We start from the raw sequence: 20038 nt of genomic DNA, 5'->3' as shown, positions 1-20038 counted from the left end.
AGGCTATTCGAAAAGAGCAGGGGATCATCCCGGTCATGTTGACTGTACTTCAAAATACACTCATCTACTCTAGGTTCCAGAGTAAAAAATAAGTACAGCTTGTCTGTACGCAGTGCGACAATACTCATACATTATGAGGGAGGCACTTATAAGGAAGAAGAAATAGGAAGCCTTGAAAATTGTCCCAAACCTATTCTTTTAGTTTCTATTCATCAACACTTTATCCAATCCCAAATTGAATCAAATCGAACAAGTAATACTTGCACAATTAAAAAAAGCTGTTTTTTTTCAAAAAGTCAAAAGTGGATGTAAGGGGTTTTGCAACAAAGCTCTTCATATACTGGCCCTTTGTATAGCAAAATTCACCTTCATTTTGGGCCAAGTAAATGGTCTAGAATTAAAAATGTATTTCACGCGCATATGTCTTAGTAAGTTTGGAACATATGCTTATCTCCCTCTAATATACAGTACTTCTGCCACCACTGTCGATCTTAGGCCCCAAATTTGTAAACCAAGCTTGGCCTCTTCGAGTGCACATGCTTTCCTCACGGTGAGTTTGGGCTTCCAAATTTTGGCCTGGCCCAGGTAAATAAATTCGGCCCTGCCTTTTAGCATCTCCTTAATCAGCGCTTATTTCATTTTTTCTTTTACTCTAAGATTCCAAAAAAATACAGCTAATTCAGTCGGTTCATAATACGATAAGTGCCTCTTGGAGTCAAAATATAGTTTGGGAAAATGTCAACATCCAAAGCCTTTTGGAGATTTTCAAATATTTTTTTTTATTTTTCTTATTTGCTTCCCAAAATTGTTGCGATGAAAAGGCATCATGATAGTTCTTGGTTATCAATTAAACGCATTTTAAACACTTTCTTCAAGCTGGCGGTACAGCTTTGGGGAAATAACAAAAATATTAGGGGCCTCCTGTTCTTATGTGTTGACAAAGGCAAGCCTAAGTTGCAATTGCAATGTTATACAGAAATGATAGTAAATTTATAACAAATTAAGGGATCTAGAACGAGCGTTTAAGGCGTTTCGACAGTATTTTTTGCGGGTCATGAGAGCACCTCAGGTGTATCGAATTGCATTCTGAATACGAAGCATGTCTTTCTGATATCAAATAATTTTCATTTTTGTCACACGTTTTAAACTCGCCAAAAAAAAAGGGTGGAGATGTTACGCTTTTTGGTATCAAGCTGCAGTTAATCTCATAATTATATTTTCATAATTTGACTCAGAAACATTGTATCGTATCTACTGAAGAAGTTATGGGTCTCTCAAAACCTCTTTTTGTTTCGTTTTTGACAAAACGAAACAAGGTTTTGAGAGACCCATAACTTCTTAAGTAGATAAGATGCACTGTTTCTGAGGCCAGATTCTGTTTTTCTTGGTAAAGGTCACCCCAGTTGGTACTTTTCAGCATAATATCTTTTTTGCAAAGTCAAGTGTTCCAAAACGTTACTAATTCAACAACGCAACTTGAGAGAGCAAAATGTGGCCAAATTTTGACAAGCCATATCTCCAAAACCGCTTGGAGTTGAGCATTCATTTTTTTCCATGTGTTCAATATGCTCATAGAGAGAAATGATTTTTAGCAAAATTTGAGTGGATGACCACTGACCAATCAACCCATTTTATTGATGTGGTTGGAATGACATCTAGGCAAACCTAACTGATGTTTTTAAAGCAAAGTCATCGAGTCCCAAAGCCAATATCTCTCAGAAATGTTGTCCAAGAACATATTTTCAACATACCTGAAGTTGATGGTGGGGCAAAATGTCTGACATCGGTTTTCAGGGGGGTAAAAATGTACAAAAAATGTAAAATTGGAGTTTTGCATGGGTAATATCTCAGCTAAAAGTAGGCCTATTGATAATTCTAATAGGCTCAGTATGGGATAAGAGTAGCCTAATGTCCTACCAAAGGGCTCTGACCCCCCGAAGTTGGTCCTGGATGGACGAAGTTGCATTTTGAGGGCCCTATATCTTTTAAAGTAAAGGAGACACACCTTTTCTGATGCCAGATTTGAATTCTACACAAAAAAGTACCGGGGGTAGGGGAGATTGGGGTTAGTTGAAACATTTTTCACAAAATCGTCTTTTTAACGCAAACCGATTACATTCAAGAAACACTAACCATATCAGTATAAACATATACATACATGCTACAAATACAGCCTTAAATTTTATTGGACCTGCTTATGATTATTCATATAATCCAATTTGAAAATTTGAAAAAGTGTTTCAACTAACCCCACCCCTGGGGTAAGTTGAAACATAGGGTGGGGTTAGTTGAAACATGGCTTGTAAAAATTTCAAAATAATTATTATTGTGTTGTTAGGGTTATACTTCCCTTGAAGGCACCCTTTAACATACAATCAGTGTGAAAAAATGAATAAATAAATATGTGGGAGCGCTGGTCAATACTTTGGACACAAGGTGACGAGTGTCACCATGGACAAAAATATGAGAAGCCTAAAATATTATAAAATGTACTTTCTGTGTGCACTTTTTGCTTGTATTATTGCTTTTAACCATATTAAAGCAATATTGAAGAAATGGTAAACATGTTACAAATTTTAAAAGTCAAATTTTTAACCATATTTTTCTATGCGATTTTCACGTTTCAACTAACCCCACCTCAAAAGTTTCAACTAACCCGATGCCTATTTTTACATTTCAAAGTTCATTACACAAAATAAGAAATACAATAAAACTTTTATTTAACATTATTCTGGGACTTACTACTAGTGCTTATGATACTCAAAAAATAATCCCTGAATCTTCAAACAACATGGAGATAACGATCTTTTCTGAGGGGTATAAAAATTAGTCAGCAAGTCAAAAACAGATATTCCTTTCCCAAGCCAACACTGGTGGGGCATCAGTGCTGTTGCTAATTTGGTGGATGACCCTTACTAATACCTATTACTAGGTGCCAGTATTTTACCAAATTAATTTTTTGTGTCAGAAAAAATACAATGTTTCAACTTACCCAGTGTTCCAACTAACCCCAATCTCCCCTACCCCAGGATATATAGTTTCAAAGTTGTTGGGGGTTCCCTTTTAATACATTTATGGACCTCCAAACATCGTATTTCGCGTTGGGACACATTTTTTACACTGACCACCCTAAGTTTCAAATTGATGCCACGGGAAAACGAAATGGAGTATGAAGCTCAAATTTTCAGGATTTTACTTTCTCATCACTATCTACCACCACACAGAAAAAGAAAAAAATTGAAGAGGTGCTGCGGTGCACATCCCTGGAGTTGACATGGAATGGCTCATTTCAAATTGTATTAAATATTTTATAATTATTTAACTTTTATTGCATGCAAACAAAAGTAGCGGGTCAACACTTCCGGGTTACACACATGCGTGTCAGATTGGAGAGAGCTACCGTAACGGGCCGCGTGCAAAACTCAACACTTCCGGGTTACACAGGTGCGTGTCAGCTACGGGCCGTGTGCAAAACTCAATGCTGACTTGAACGTAAACACAATATTATGGGGCGATCAAATGATTCGACGGACTCAGATATCAGGGGGAAAAGGTAAATTGAACTTAGAATAATCATGGTCAAATTAAGTATTGTAAATGAGCACGGGAGTGTAGTTTTGTGCTCAGAGCATAATTATGGTAATACTTAGGGTAATACCCTTTCAACATACAGGTGAAATTTACTCATGGCGATGGCAGCCATTGTTTACAATTGGGGAATTGGTAATCGGTGATCGAATCGGCAGATCAAAGAGGGAATTGATCGGCCAATCGGCCGATTCAGATAGGGACCTGATCGGTCAGACACTAATCATGGCTATAAACGTATTGGTTAGGGTGCATCATACGCCCCCTATGTCAACGGATTTTATTGCTATTTGGTGAAAGTGTGCCACTTGCTAAAATATTAATCCCCACCAAATTTAAATTCAATCCGAAGTCGTCTAGTGGGTCCACCGGGAGCTCAAAGTTTCGACGCGATCTTTACAGCAAATGCCGCGATTTCACATAAGGCAGCCATTTATATTCCCATTACTTTACACAGTGAAATCATGGCTCCCGTATGGAATTTGCATCTATTCATGCTTAAAACAATGGTAATGGAATATTTAATGGTTTCACAACATTTTAAGTAGTTGGCATGGTGTCATGGAATCACTTCTACATTAGAAATTAATAGCTGCCATGTATATTTCCATTACTTTGCACATTAAAATCACGGCTGCCATATGTATTTGTGTCTAATACTAGGCCCTACTGCTTTAAAAGAGTGGCAAATGAAATTTGATGTTATCAAGTGTTGTTCAATAATTAGGCATACTGCTTTAACTAATAGCTGCCTTAGAAGCTAATAGCTGCCATTTACCAACATGTCAATGTCACTACTTTGTCTGCTTTCCATGAGTACTGTATGGCTGTATTTTTTTCTCAAAAGGATCTTACATAATTCTAGGAAAAGTGGGTATTAATAATTCTATAAATAGTACTTCCTCTGGTTGTTTGTTTATGTTTCTGTCAGAGCATGATTTCATGGTCAGAGAGATGACAAGAAACATGCCCCATCTTGTTGACCCTGATGAGAAATACCTTATTCCTTAGTATATAGACCTATAATTGGGATTTTCTTCAGCATCTTCACAAGTTGTTTGTCTTCACTGCAGCTATCAACATCCTGATATCAATGACAATATGGTTGAAAAAAGTTCTGCCAGTGCAGAACAAACCCCAGAGTCATCCAAGACAACTTCTAAATCGTGTACAAGAAAAAGCATTGAAATATTTGGGCTTGGCAAAGGAATCACTACTGCCGATTCAATTATCACAGGATCAAAGCTTCCAACAAGCAGACAGGTTCTACGGTGCTACTTGTATAACCAAAAGCAAGGACTAGCTTCAAAACAAACCAAGTATCAGACTGCAAAGCTTGTTTAAGACGCGGCCGCCGAGTTCTACAACAAAGCTAACATTCCCATGATCATAGAAAAGAATGCATGTAAGAAGATCATACAGCTTGCCGATGAAAACGCAAAGATGCGAGCAATCCCACTTTCGCGGAGAAAAACTCCAGCTACTTGTGCTAAATTGCAGCTTGCTGAAAGCCAACTCGGTAAAACATTTGCAATTTGGCCACAAAATGTTGATGAACTGATTACAATCCCAGAAGACCGCTTGTTCCTGAATTCCATGAGAGGAGATCGATGTGCAACATTTGGCTCCAGTGATACAGTACTTGCAGCAAAAATAAAACATAAAGAAGAACATGCAGCCGCAGAAGCAAAGCGACAAGAAAGAAGTAAACAGCAGATGGATGAACCATCAACTAGTTTTCATTCTCTTCTTAGTTCCAGTGAAGATAGCAATAGTGATGCAGACTCATCTGATAGCGATTCTGAATGTGATACAGAAACTCCAACAGGACACCGTCGTGACTCGAACAGGAACATCAGTCTTCATACCTCATAACATTTTGGCATCACCAAATCTTGTTTCTCTTAGCACACGAATGGGAATAACACCTACACAACAATCTGCTTTTACTGAAGAACTAGTAAGAGAAGTTGGTGGAGATACTTCAAAATTGGCCTTATCCTATGCCACCGCAGACAAATCTAGACGGAGAGTGGTGGGAGACATTGCAAATTCAGCCAAAGAGGCAGGGACTCCGCCAAAGTTTGCATCTCTGCACTGGGACGGAAACTTATGTCATCCATTTCAAACCAAAATGAAAAGGAGGAAAGACTAAGTGTCCTGGTGGGAGATACTAATAATGTGAAACTCCTTGGGGTACCGGCTTACAGGCCTGGTACAGACCGCAAGTCGGGTGACATCATCTCCAAGTTATCTGTCAACTTGCTCCAATCCTGGAATTGTGCTGACAACATAAAAAATTTGGTGTTTGATACTACTGCTTCTAACACAGGCCATATGTCCGCTGCATGCATTGCAATCCAGACTCATCTTGAAAAGCACTCCTATGGTCAGCATGCCGACACCATGTAGGCGAGGTCATGCTGACCCAAATCTTCAAGGATCTCCAAATAGAGACATCCAAATCACCTGAGGTAACCCTCTTTTCCCGATACAAATCCAACTACAACATATTGCCGCAGAATAGCGAGCAGCCACTTGCCCAATTTGACATTACTGAGTTTAGTCAGACACACAGACCTTACTGCGGAAATTCAAAGCTGATGCTGAAATTGTCCTGAGGTCCAAAATGGATCGTGTAAGAGATGATTATAATGAGTTTGTTGAGCTCTCCATGTTCTACCTTGGATTCCAGACTTCCATCACTTTCAAGCGGCCAGGAGCAGTACATAAGGCAAGGTGGATGGCCAAATTATTATATTCAATCAAGATCTCTCTTTTGCAAGATCATATTCGACAACTCCCAAAAGGAACAGTCACAACAAAGCACCAACCCCAAGATTCGCGACTTTGTCACATTCGCAACCATCATATACAGCACATGGTGGTTAACATGTAGCAATGCTGTTGATGCTACCAGTATAACAACTTGAAGTTATACAAGCAGTTGTTGCTGTATTCAGAGGTGAATGCTTGTGTTTCTGCAAGTGCCATCGCAGCAATGGAGCGGCATCTGTGGTATCTCACGGAAGAGATGGTTCCACTAGCACTCTTCAGTGAAAAAGTACCTGGAGTAGAGAAACAAGCTCTAGCCTGTAAGCTCCTGGCAGTCAAACCTGACACAGAAATTATCATCCCAAGTAACCGCTATGGTAAAGGCTTCAAGAAACCTAATTTCCCAACAAACATCACAGAAGCAACAACCCTAGCTGACCTAGCAGGAACGGACTCTTGGTTCACCATGCGCATTTTGCAGCTTGATGATGGCTTCCTTTCAGACAGCGTTGACACTTGGCCTCAATCCCCAGCTTTCCAGACCTCTGTTGCCAATGTCCGTGCCATTAACGTTGTAAACGATGCAGCAGAGCGTGGTGTAAAGCTAAGTTCTGACTTCCTGTCAGCTGCCCGTTCTGAGGAGCATTATCAGGCTATCTTACAGACTGTGGAAGACGACAGAAGAAAGCGGCCAAATCTGCAAGTAAAACGCAAACTGCAACTTTAATGAAACTGCATGGCGACTTGGACAAGGTGAATAGTCTCATTTACAATATATGAGAATAGTAGTATTGTACAACACTTGTCAGTCACTAAAAATTATATGAAGCCATTGCTACTCTGTTAAGCCTAAAAATTCATGCAGGGAGCCATGATTTCACTGTCAAAGTAATGGAAATATACATGTTTGTATAGGGCAGCTATTCATTTCTGATGCAGTAGTAATTGTATAACACTTGTCAATCACTAGAAAATGATGTAAAACCATAAAATATTCCATTACCACACTTTTAAGCATGAATAGAATACAAAATACATACGGGAGCCATGATTTCACTGTGTAAAGTAATGGGAATATAAATGGCTGCCTTATGTGAAATCGCGGCATTTGCTGTAAAGATCGCGTCGAAACTTTGAGCTCCCGGTGGACCCACTAGACGACTTCGGATTGAATTTAAATTTGGTGGGGATTAATATTTTAGCAAGTGGCACACTTTCACCAAATAGCAATAAAATCCGTTGACATAGGGGGCGTATGATGCACCCTAGTATTGGTGATGTCATAAGCTTAACTTTGGTGGACAATAGAAGAACCATTGATTGACAAGGTTACCCCTGCATCCCCTAGCCGCTTGTAAATTAAGGGGACATATCTGACAGTAGGCCTAAAAGCTAACATTTTATGGAAAATAAAATAATCAATTTAATTTCTTGTGCCATGGAAACATGGCTTTAATTTGTAAAAGGAAATCTGGAAAAAATAGTATCATTAATATTATAATGTTATAGATTTATGACGTGTATTTACAATGTTTATATGTCACCGTCCATGAAATGATGAATGTGACTGTCTGCAGTCTTTTGCAAATTGCATGTTTGTTTGTTTAAAACTTATTGATTTACAGCACACCATATTACATGTATTATGATATCACATTAAATTATTATTATATATTACACATGAACATGTAACAAAGGCAACTCTGCCACACCACGACACAATACACGCGTACGATCATCATACACATTTTTTGTACACCTCCAGTACAACTGAGTACAGTCAATGCAATGTTATTTTGTCGCTGGCATGGCCTTGATACACGTTCCTGTGCACTCACAAAATAGCGAATAAAACAATCGCATCTGGAAAAGTGTCATATTTTTCACACAATTTAACTCCAATTAAACACAACAATTGCCATTTTATTTGATGACAAATAGTTTCTATAAGTTACCAGGTAAATCTTCGTGCCACTGGTTTCTTCTTCTGTTATGAATAAGTAGTTGAATTTGGTGCGAATTTGTTGTCTTTTCTCGGTCCCGAAGTCGAAGACCAGACATTTGCACGCAGAAGAGACCCGATGAACGTTGAACTGTTATCACGTGAACAGGAGACGCGTCTACTGTTGCTGAAAATTACCACCCAATATGTAATTTATCTCGCCCAATGTTAACTCGCAAAGCACTGGCTGGTGACGGACACAAAGGACCCTCACGCCCAAAATTGGGCGCTGTATGTAATTATTCGCGACTACATGCACATCCGCTTATCCGAAGGGCGTCGTCTTTTGAGTCTCGCCGAGCCTTCTGGGATTGAGGATACGTATTGGGGATTTTTCGATCCCAGTGTCCACGGCCCCGTACTGGTTAATGTACAATTACGAAAGGGCCCTTGACATTAGCCCTTAAATGTTGAAAATCACATGCTTGAGTTTGATTGTCCATGCAATTTTCAGTGCTTTTCTGATGATCTTCTCCAATTATTAAAAGCAAACTGTACGTACAGTACTAGTGATACTCTCAGTCCGGGCTCTCAGTATAAAGTAGGGTATGCAAATTTATGGCAGATACCAATACTGAATATATTTATTCATCCATTTTTACATGTATAGGCCATATTTAGGCCGTGTAAAATTAATATTTTGGTTCTCGTCCCTCCTCCTCAATTTCTGGGATTTGTCAGATTTTTTTTTTTTAGATTTTTCAATGTTTTTAGGACTTTGGAATGATTTATGAAATCTTCATACATATAAATAAGTTTATTAGAGAACAAGCATCACTTCCATGTCTTTTTTGTGGTACTCTAGGGGTTTATCCTCAGAATCTCACATTTGAAAAAAAAGGGCCTCATCGTTTCCTCGAGCACTGTTGGAGAAGACCGAAAACTACTGACAATGCTAATTTTACATTGGAAAAAAAAAAAAAAAAACACCTCCCTCCCTCATCAATTCATGAAAATCCTCTGGACGAGAACCAAAACATTAATTTTATACGGCCTTATCTATATCTACATATTAAAAACTACTTTTTAATTTTTTTTATTTACTTATTATTTATTTATTTATTTATTTATTTATTTATTTATTTTTTATTTTTTTATTTACTTATTTATTTATTTATTTATTTACTTGTTTATTTACTTGTTTATTTATTTACTTATTTATTTATTTGAATAATTCTATTTATTTATTTATTTATTTATTTATTTACATATTTATTTATTTACTTGTTTATTTATTTACTTATTTATTTATCTATTTATTTATTTATATTATTATTATACAAATGAAATTACCACATCGCAATACAAATTTGTTTCGTATGGATGGTTTGACCCATCCACACTCGTCAGTTGCAATGTGTAAAATGACAAAGAATATGTCTTGAGTTTTGATGCGCGCGCAAGAAGAATTCAAGTAGTATTTGTACATGAAGTTAGACATTCAAATTATTTTAGGAACCCAATTAAAACTTAAAAAATATGTTTACGGTTGGGAAATTTCCATTGCAAATGACCCTTGATGTTAAAAATTTTCAAAATTGCAATTACAAACATAGCAAAACATGGTATAGAATTTAACTTATATCTGTTGACTTACTTTGGAATGGGATTTCACATATATTCCAGCTTTTATGTCATAATTTTCTGAGCTTATGTAAAATAAATTTTTTCTTAGATTTTAACCAAAATGTAATGGAAATGTCAATTTTGTTATCAGAAATCAAAAGGTTTAAGCCTTGAAACATTATTTTACTGGAATTTAAGTTGCTTCTATGCATGATTACAGTAAACAGAAACATATTTAAGTGGTTTGAAATTTTGACCCTAAAAATCAAAAGTTACACCCTTTACTGTGAAAATGACCATATACTACCGTCATTTCAAGTTCCCGTATTTTTATGTTTATTTATTTATTTATTTATTTATTTATTTATTTATTTATTTATTTATTTATTTATTTATTTATTTATTTATTTATTTATTTATTTATTTATTTATTTATTTACTTATTTACTTATTTATTTATTAATAACCTGGGATGACCAATCAATGCACTGGCACTGTTCTCCCTTGGTTCCCGGGCATTATTCATTCATTTATTCATTCATGTTTGTTCTCTCAATTTATTCAACGTTCATTTATTCATTGAATATTCGTTCATTTATTCATTCAATCATTTATTCATTCATTCATTCATTCTTTACATATTTACTAATTTATTTGTTTATTTTGTATTAAGTCATTCACTCTTAAGTTCAATAATTTATATGTATTAAATAACGCAAATTATTCATGGTAGTGTACATAATACTGATCTTGAGTGGTTGATTTTGTTTTTATTTATTTATTTATTTATTTATTTATTTATATATATTTTTAAAGCGTTTAATTTAAAAGGCGCCCAAGAATGTATGCCTAAAATCCCTGCCCCCCCCCCCCTCGGCTCAGTGCCAAAAATTCTCCCCCCCCCCCCAATTTTACCCTCCCCCAGGGCTCATTGAATTATTGCACAGCCCTTACTGGTACTGCATATGCTATAGCGTTAAAACGTGTTAGAAATTATGGGCAGACGGGCAGATAGACTATGCCATAGTCGAATTTTATTTAAAATATGTTATTATTAGTCATGATGAACCCATTTCGTTGAACTCAAAATTATACTGATGTTTATTAAAATTAAAGTATTCAATAGTAAAATGGTCATAAAGAGTTAAAAATATCAGATAATTAGTGACAATAAAAGTAACTAAATGCAACATTACACTTGCAGCATGTCACCATGACTACAATCACAATAAGTATACAAAAAGTCAAAAACAGAATGACATCAATGTGTAGATATTGGAAGAGGTTCAAATCATGAGCAGCAGATCTAAGATGTCCTGCTCCACCATGTCGAACGACGTATTCAGTCCAGACAGCGACTTCATCAGCTGGGTGGTTTGGTTTATCTTTGAAGATGGCCGATAGGTTTGCATGTTGGAACGAAAGCTAAAGATAAACAACAAGGAGAGATAGAGAGTAAACACAAAACACAAAGCAACACTATAGAGTTTTGACTAGACGCTAAATGCTTTTTTAAATTGAACGGGGTGTGAGGTTGTAAATTAACATCAGAGTCAACCAACCATCACTCAAACGAGACATGGGCCGATATAAGTTACCATGAGTATACAACCGAGTTTTGGGATCAAAGGTCACTGATCCCGAACTTGGGTTACCAGTCTCCAGATGAAGGTCAAAATATTATTGTGACCGAAATTTATATTTGAGGTAGGGCCTACGTCTTAATTTTTTGTTGAGATCACAGGCATTACTGCATGGTAGGAAAGCAGTGCAGTGATCAATTCTGAATCGCATCCCAATTCCAAAAAGCGGTGATCTCAGAAGGAATTACAGAGGCATCTGTTTATCATCCATAGTGGCAAAGACCTACAACAGACTACTACTCAACAGAATCCGTCCCTTCATGGATCCTGTACTACGAATGAACCAAAATGGCTTCCGCCCTGGAAGGTCGACAGTGTCACAAATACTGGCCTTGAGAAGAATTATTGAAGAGATAAACAACAACAATCTCCAAGCACCACTGTTGTTCATCGATTTTAAAAAGGCATTTGACACCATCCATCGAAGGAAAATGCTTGACATTCTAAGAGCACATGGAGTACCAGAGAAACTCGTGGCGGCTATTGGAAACACCTATGAGAACACTGTTGACGACATGGCCGACAGCTGAGTCTCAATGATGCCGAAGAGCTACTCCATCTTGTTGAGACTGCAGCACTAAGGGGTGGTGCAATAATTATGTGTACCCTGGGGGGTGAATTATAGGGGGGCAAAGATTTTTGGCAGGCCAAGAGGGGGGGGCAAGCATTTTTGGCAGGTCAAAGGGGCGTCCCGGGGGGGCGTCAAGTGATTTTTGGCAGGTCGAAAGGGGGAGGCAAGCAATTTTTGGCACAGATATTTTGGGCACTGTTTCTATATTACGCCCTAAAAGGCGTAGGAAAACGTTAGGAATACGTTCAAATATGCAAAATTTCCTGCTCGCTGCGCTCGCACTACCGTATATGATAAGACAATTTTAGGTTTTAAATTTGGGTTCCCCAAAATCTTGCATGTGTAAGGGGGGGGGCAAAGATTTTTTGGCACATCAAAAGGGGGTCAAAGGTTTTTGGCATGTCGAAAGGGGGGGGCAAAGATTTTTTTGGCACGTCCAGAGGGGGGGGGGGCAAGCGATTTTTGGCAGACCATTTTGAGAATTCACCCCCGGGGGTACACATAATTATTGCACCACCCCTAAAAGTCGGTCTCAGTATGAACGCCAAGAAAACCAAGGCTATGGTTTGCAATATGGCTGCATCCCCAATCCGAACACTTGATGGAAGCGAGTTTGAAGTAGTTAACGATTTCAAATACCCTGGATCGACATCAGGAAAGCCCAGGCATGGAGGCCGGGGCTGCAACAGCATGAACAAGATATGGAAGAGCAGCCTACCTAGAAATCGTAAAACCAAGCTTTGGCACCACCACAGTCGAAACAGTTCTGATGTATGGTGCAGAAACCTGGACAATTATACAATTATTACATCAAAATTTAGGAAGGCGCTTGATGGTTGTTACACAAGACAACTGAGGAAAGCACTTAATGTTACCTGGCAGTCGCACACCACCAATAAGGACCTGTACGGCAACCTCTCCCCCAATCTCTGAAAGGCTAAAAACAAAAAGGCTGAGATTTGGTGGACACTGTGCCAGAATTGAAACAGAGGCAGCTTCCAGAGTTTTGCTGTGGCAGCCTACGCATGGTAAAAGATCAAGAGGACAACCACGGAAGGACTACATTAAGCAACTAATAGAGGATACTGGACTAGAGAGACAAGACATTAGGAACTGAATTTGAGTCATGCGTGGGGTAAAATGTATGAATTTCTGAACATTGCTCAGTCTAATATTATTATCAAATCTGAAATTGAAGTTTGAGGTGATACGTACCGAGCCACCGGGACAGAACCTAAATACCAATAAGTGTTGATCAGAATTTAAATGCACTTGTAATGTACCAATTTTCAACAGCGTTTTGTACAAAAGTACTTTTGTACGAAACGTCAGTATAATTTTATGTCAATTAAAACATCGTTGAATACCACCAATGTGTTCAATCTACTTTATAATTTTGAATGTGGACGGCCGACGGAGCTTTTGAAACAAATGGCGCCTAAAAGTGGTACATACTCAGAAAATTTGAAAGGCCCTCGACTAAGTGGTAAAAACTTACTCAACTTAACAGCGTGAGTTCAATGGAAAATTACTGTCGAAGTTTAGCAAATATCCCCTCAAACCCCAATAAATTTAATAAAAGCAGAACAATGTTGCCGATAGAGACTGAAATTGTGCCCCAAGCTCAAATGTAGCCTCTTTTCAACCCGCCATTTTAGGCGAATGCACTGCATTATAGCACCATGTCATATTGTAAACTCATCTCTTTCAGTATTTAGTTTGTTTTACAAAGTTACTAGGTTAAATAACTTCTGTTCAGATTATTTATTCTTGTCTTCTTTACCAACGCAGTCAATCATAAGAAATAAATACCAGTTTTGAAAACACACCATAGGATTAAATAGAGCAATTCCGCTTCCCCAACATTTCCTAACAACAGTAACCGAAATGCTAACCTGAGCTTTATTGCTTTTTATTTGAAGCCAATCATCTTGCATTCCATGCAGTACGATTTTACATCTCTCCCACTGCAATACCGTAAACGTTCGCCTAATGGCGCTATGGGCTCCCTTGACATAACTGGAATTTGAGACGCAAACTAAAAGTGCCCTCCTATAAAAAAATCCCACCAGCAAATAAGGGCAGCTCTCTATTTGTACATGAAATTTACCCCCAAAGCAAAGGAGCCTAGGTGCGCCATTAGGCGAACGTTTTTTTTTTTGTTGCTTACTATGCTAATGTTACATTTGTTTTAAAGAAGAAAATTTTATCTAAACTGTTACATTTCAGCACATCACATCCATTATGCGCCCCAGGAATTTTTATTTATTACATAGTTGAAACCTAAACTGAATTATTCTGGTTTCATTTTTCTAGGACAAATCTTCCTTTTAACGCTGACAACAAAACACTTGCAGCATGTCACCATGACTACAATCACAATAAGTATACAAAAAGTCAAAAACAGAATGACATCAATGAGTAGATATTGGAAGAGGTTCAAATCATGAGCAGCAGATCTAAGATGTCCTGCCCCACCATGTCGTACGACGTACTCAGTCCAGAGAGCGACTTCATCAGCTGGGTGGTTTGGTTTATCTTTGAAGATGGTTGATAAGGTTTGCATGTTGGAACGAAAGCTAAAGATAAACAACAAGGAGAGAGTAAACGAATTAAAACACAAAGCAACACTAGAGTTTTGACTAGACGCTAAATACTTTGAACGGGGTGTGACGTTGTAAATTAACTTCAGAATCAACCAACCTTCACTCAAACGAGACATGGGCCGATATAAGTTACCATGAGTATACAATCGAGTTTGAGGATTAAAGGTCACTGATCCCGAACTTGGGTTACCAGTCTCCAGATGAAGGTCAAAATATTATTGTGACCGAAATTTATATTTGAGGTACGTCTTAATTTTGTGTTGAGATCACAAGTTTAAATAATTGAATTATAACTGACATCCGAGAATACATTTTTTAAAACATTGTCATCTCTACGATTATTCGTTATTCGTTTCATAATTGGAATGAATGATTTTAGGATTAACTCTGTGAGATTAATTATGTGGACCCGAGTCTGTCACGAACTTGCACATTTATCGTAGTGGGCTTGGAACCAATGGATTCCCATGGAAAACCATTACGAAGCCTTTTATATCAGGTTATCGCAACAGGTCCATTTCAGGTTCCACGTCCCAACGACAAACTTGATCATGATAATGGAATTTACAAGACACCAAGAGGTCCCAAGACTATACCAAGTCTACGTGTATGTTTAATAGCCGTACTGGACCCGGACGCGTGGTGGGGTGGGGTGGGTTGTTGGGTTGACTGTAGTGGGGGAGGGGGAGAGGTATCTGTTTCTTTGCAATATTTTGTAGCAGTATGCAGTGGTGTACCGTGGCCGCCCCAACCCCAGGGGGGGGGGCTGAAGAAAATTCAATTTGCTGCCCCTTCCTCAACAGCCCGAAAAGGTTGACTTAATTTTTTCTCGGTCGTTTGAAAAAGTGAAGAGCAAAAAAAAAAAAAGTTTTCAGGCGCTAACGCCTTAAAAGCAGCACATTTTTTCACAAATTTTTATGCTTTATCAAATTTTTCCGCCCTTTTGTATTTACTAATTCTTTTTGCCGCCCCTTCGTTTTTGCCGCCCCTGTTTTTGCCGCCCTTCTTCTTCCGCCGCCCCTACATTTTGGCCGCCCCAAAGCCCCCCAAATACGCGCATGGTATGTGCCCGGTAGACTTTCAGATGCCGACTTTCTTGGTGCCTACTTTTTGATGTTTTTGCAACCCATCCAGATTTTCATAAAAAGACCCCAAAATTAGGCCCATTGGTATCAACTGAAAACACATCCATCGATCAATGAAAAGGTACCCAAAATGAACCGTGGCACGGTACAGATACCCCACCTTCAACCAGGAAGACCTACTCCAACAACATACATGTTATGAACCAACGCTCACCTATCGTCATTAAGTACTCGTTGTATGGATTTAACCAACATTTCGCTAGTCACTGTATTGATATCAAGTCTCAAACCAGCTCCTTTACTAGCAAGGCGTTGAGCTACGTCAGCCTGATCATAGAACACTGGAAGACATATTACTGGTACCCCGTGATAAATGGCCTCATATGCGCCATTTACGCCACATTGGTATACTATTAGTCTGGTCTTGGGATGTCCTGTATCAAAATAAATACGTAAATAATTTGTATTGGTACTTAGTTTTCGCCAGCAAAATTCAGCAATCTGAAGGATATCATGACCTAAGAAGATGGCCCAATAGGCTTGACATTACCTTTAAAATTTTGATACAATAAGATAAGGATGCGTATATCACTCAACTATTTAGGCAATCATTCCATTTACCACATTTTCCACCATAAACTTCAGAATTCAGTTTGTCAAAAGTGATCAATTTCAAAAAGTGATCCTAATGTGACCAATTTCAAAAAGTGATCTCAATGACCGGTTAACAGTTAGCCAGGAGGTATAAGACACGTTCACGCGACGTACGAGATTGACGAAACAGCTATAGGCTAAAGCCTGTTAAAAGATGACGTTTATCAGTTATGCATTAAGAAACTGCTTTGACAACACCGAGACTACAGAGCACAGTTGGAATGATTGTTTGTTAACATTTCAAACTTATTCATTGCATTTCTACATGCATTTCTACATGCATACTATTGTAGTACAGGATATCGCATCCGCCAATGACCGTTAAATGCAACATTCGACATCACGTCTCCGTGACCCAAATTTGACAGCAGCGGGACTTAACCTGCTCATGACAAATATCCGATGACTATGAACCAGTAATGTTGTTGTATGGTTACTACAGAGGACATTATCCACATTTTTGTGATGTAAAGTCGATTTTGCCATTGTCGCTACCAGCGCTAAGCGAATCGCACAGGGACGGTTTATAGTATTCAGGTATTCGTCAGTATGAGAAAAGCAAAACGAATTATATGTGTTATGTAATCTTAGCAATCAATCTTAGCAATTATTTCAGTCAACTTAATGAACCAAACGGCAAATCCGATTCAACATCCGGGTTCAACATACTAATCGACATGGGCGTTATATTATTACCTAGTAAGTCATTTTGTGGAATCCATTCCATCATTTTGACATTTGGAGGTGTGACTCTCGGGTTTTTACCCCTTTGCTTCCATATCACACGCTGCGGAAGTCTTGCAAATGCCCTTGCAAACATATCAGCCATATCTTGTTTCACTATGGACACATAACCACCCAATGAAAATATGATAATTCCTTCTTCAGATCCCTGTACGAAAGCTTCCAGTTCCTTAGGAAAGAAAAACGTTTCTTTTTATTATATTTTAAATATTAATCCTGGTCTTACCATTGGGGTAGGAAGGGGTTGGATGGTGGCTACATCACTCTCTTAACAAAAACATTGATTTACCACCTTACCCGGTAGTAGGGTGCTTAATAGAACTTGTAGTGGGATAATCTGAGGGAGAGTGAGTTTCAAACTGATATTCAGAATAGTGATTTTCATTCCTATTGAGCCGAAATTGCAGATGAAAGCGCAACTGTGTTCAATTTTTGGCCTGCTTTGTAACTAGCTAGAATTTCTACATTTTGCGACTGAGCACTCATTTTATGACATAACGCACTATTTTCAAGCATGTTGGTACCTTATTTTGTCACTGGGTAGAGGACACCTGCAACCACAATACATAAGGGGCATTTTCACAATTATTTCCCAACTATGATTGTGTTGAATGTTGTTGTTTCTATTCATCTTCCGACCATGATGATTTACTCTGATCCCAAACATGAGGTCATTTTTTGAAGCTATGGCTATTTTAATAAATGAAGGTTATTGAACTCTACCAGCAGAGATGATACCATTTTGTATTATAGATGTGAGTACTTACCTGATCAAGAGGGTTTGCTGGACCCGTTAAGATCCCACCAACAGGTATGGTATTCGGCATCAATGGTCTGGCAAAATCTAATGTAAAATCAGTATTCATGAAATAAAGCTCCGCCTGACTAAAAGCTTCATAAGTCGACGCGTCTAGTTTGATGTTGTGAATTTCCTTCAGATAATCATAATCTCTGAGTATTTTAAACATAATGAAAAGATGGTCCATACATATTTGAAGAGTATTCATTAGCCGAGTCGTAAATGTCATTTGATGGTCAAAACCCGTTAGAAGAGCGGGAATGTATGAAGGATTGACTGGGTTGTAGATCAACGACAATTGCCATGACGCAGGCAGTGCACACATTATAAAAACATAAGGTTTATCCAGCGCCTGTCCAAGTAGACTTGTTATGGTATATTCGCCAACAATTATATCAAAATTTTCATTTCTTAGTTGATTCAGAAGCTGCGTATCAACTAGTGCAGCACGACACTGATCTCTCAACAGTTTGAAAATCAAAGGTGCTGCTTTTAGTTGACTTTGGATTTGTGAAAAAAAATCCTCACCTGACAGGAAGCTTGAAGTTGTGTTCGACATTACACCTTCCCATTCTTTCATTGTAACCAAAGACTCGTACATGATAAATTTCAAAGGCGGCGATTGCCTATGCCTTGTGTACATATTGTCTACATACACAGTAACATCATGGTCCCGCTGAGCTAATGCTTTAGCTATCCGTTCAACAATATAGTAATGACTTCCAACACCTGGGCCTCCAACAACTAAGATTTTATAACAAACTGTAGATGTTGCACAGTAAATAATTAAATGCATTAAGAAGGAGTAAACACTCAGTAGCCCCATATTTCTGTATTGGCGACCCCTAATACACCATTGATTCTCTTTTGGATGTGAGTAAATCGTCTGTTAGTCAGTTATCATATGGGTTCAAAACCTTTTGTACACCGGATCTCTGATCGGATATGTGCGGCCTTGTAAACATCTCAAAAAAAGTAACTAACCCCCCTTAAATAATGACCACTATTCAAAAACGGATGGTTGTATTACAAATCTGTAAAATGCGTTGGAAGCAGAATCTATTTCGGCACATTTTGACACCTCATTTGTTGCAATTGACTAAATATTGACGCGTACATTTAAATCAATTTAACCCAAGAATTGAAAGTTGCAGTAAATGTTATTGATTTGTATTCAGTATAATGGAAGGAAATCTGCGTAATGATATCTGAGTGTTTTTGTATTGTTGTAACTTACTTGTAAGTGCAACTTTCAAATCTGGACCTTGCTACATTCAATTGACCGGTGCTTTAGTGTTTTTTGGGCTATCGTATCAAATGAGGTGTCAAAATCCGCAGAAATAAATTCTGCTTCCAACGTATTTTACAGATTTGTAATACAATAGCCCGTTTTTGAATAATGGTCATTATTTAAGGGGGGTTAGTTACTTTTTTGAGATGTTTACTTGAAATGGACAAAAAAAAAATATTTATTTAAGAGTCACTAGAAGTAGTACACTAAATTGTGACAATAAAATAAATAAAGTTGTCAAGCCTAATATACACATATAGATTAATTAACACTGAATATTGCACATTGTTTGAAATGAAATATTGGCTTCGAAGGGAGCATAACGTTTGAATAATCAATTATGTCTGATAATGAAGTAAATTTGTATCACCCTGTATACATGGAGGCAAGCATCGCACCCTAAATAGAGTATTAATTTCAGGTGGGCCAACTTGTGAACGTGACCATAGGACATTTGAAGCATGCGGACACAAAGCATCGAGTGTGTCACGTTCATTGTTTAGTTGCGTGTATTTAACATTTTGCTTTGTATGAAGTACTCGTATAATATTTTGCAAGCGATATGAAAGTTTTCATGTATGAATAAGGATTATTGTTTCGAATGGGTACACCACACAGTATTCAGTATGCTTCGATTATATTTATAAATACGTACGTGGCCACCTCCACGCTGCCATAATAGCTCTAGACAGTACGTCTTGAAGTGGCCTACAT

At 37.9% G+C, this 20038-nt stretch overlaps 2 protein-coding genes across 2 annotated transcripts in view; both read right to left on the bottom strand.

Annotated features, from left to right (window-relative positions):
* The window catches only part of LOC140169650 (uncharacterized), a 35533-nt gene extending 26864 nt beyond the window's left edge, over nt 1-8669 (bottom strand). The window contains exon 1 of the mRNA XM_072192936.1: nt 8319-8669. The gene's annotated coding sequence lies outside the window, so the exon portion shown is untranslated. The remainder of the gene's footprint in view (nt 1-8318) is intronic.
* Nucleotides 8670-13696: 5027 nt separating this feature from the next.
* LOC140169649 (UDP-glucuronosyltransferase 2A1-like) lies at nt 13697-19100 on the bottom strand. The gene is made up of 4 exons (XM_072192933.1): nt 18002-19100; nt 17187-17403; nt 16051-16270; nt 13697-14724 (listed from the first exon to the last, which is right to left on the bottom strand). The coding sequence occupies exons 1-4, from the start codon at nt 18857-18859 to the stop codon at nt 14439-14441; spliced, it is 1581 nt and encodes a 526-aa protein (XP_072049034.1). The 5' UTR covers nt 18860-19100; the 3' UTR covers nt 13697-14438.
* Between the last annotated feature and the right edge of the window lie 938 nt (nt 19101-20038).

This window comes from Amphiura filiformis, chromosome 14 (genome assembly GCF_039555335.1).
Source record: "Amphiura filiformis chromosome 14, Afil_fr2py, whole genome shotgun sequence".
Lineage (NCBI taxonomy): Eukaryota > Metazoa > Echinodermata > Ophiuroidea > Amphilepidida > Amphiuridae > Amphiura > Amphiura filiformis.
The sequence above is the reverse complement of the archived record's forward strand: the minus strand, read 5'-3'. Positions and strand labels throughout refer to the sequence as shown.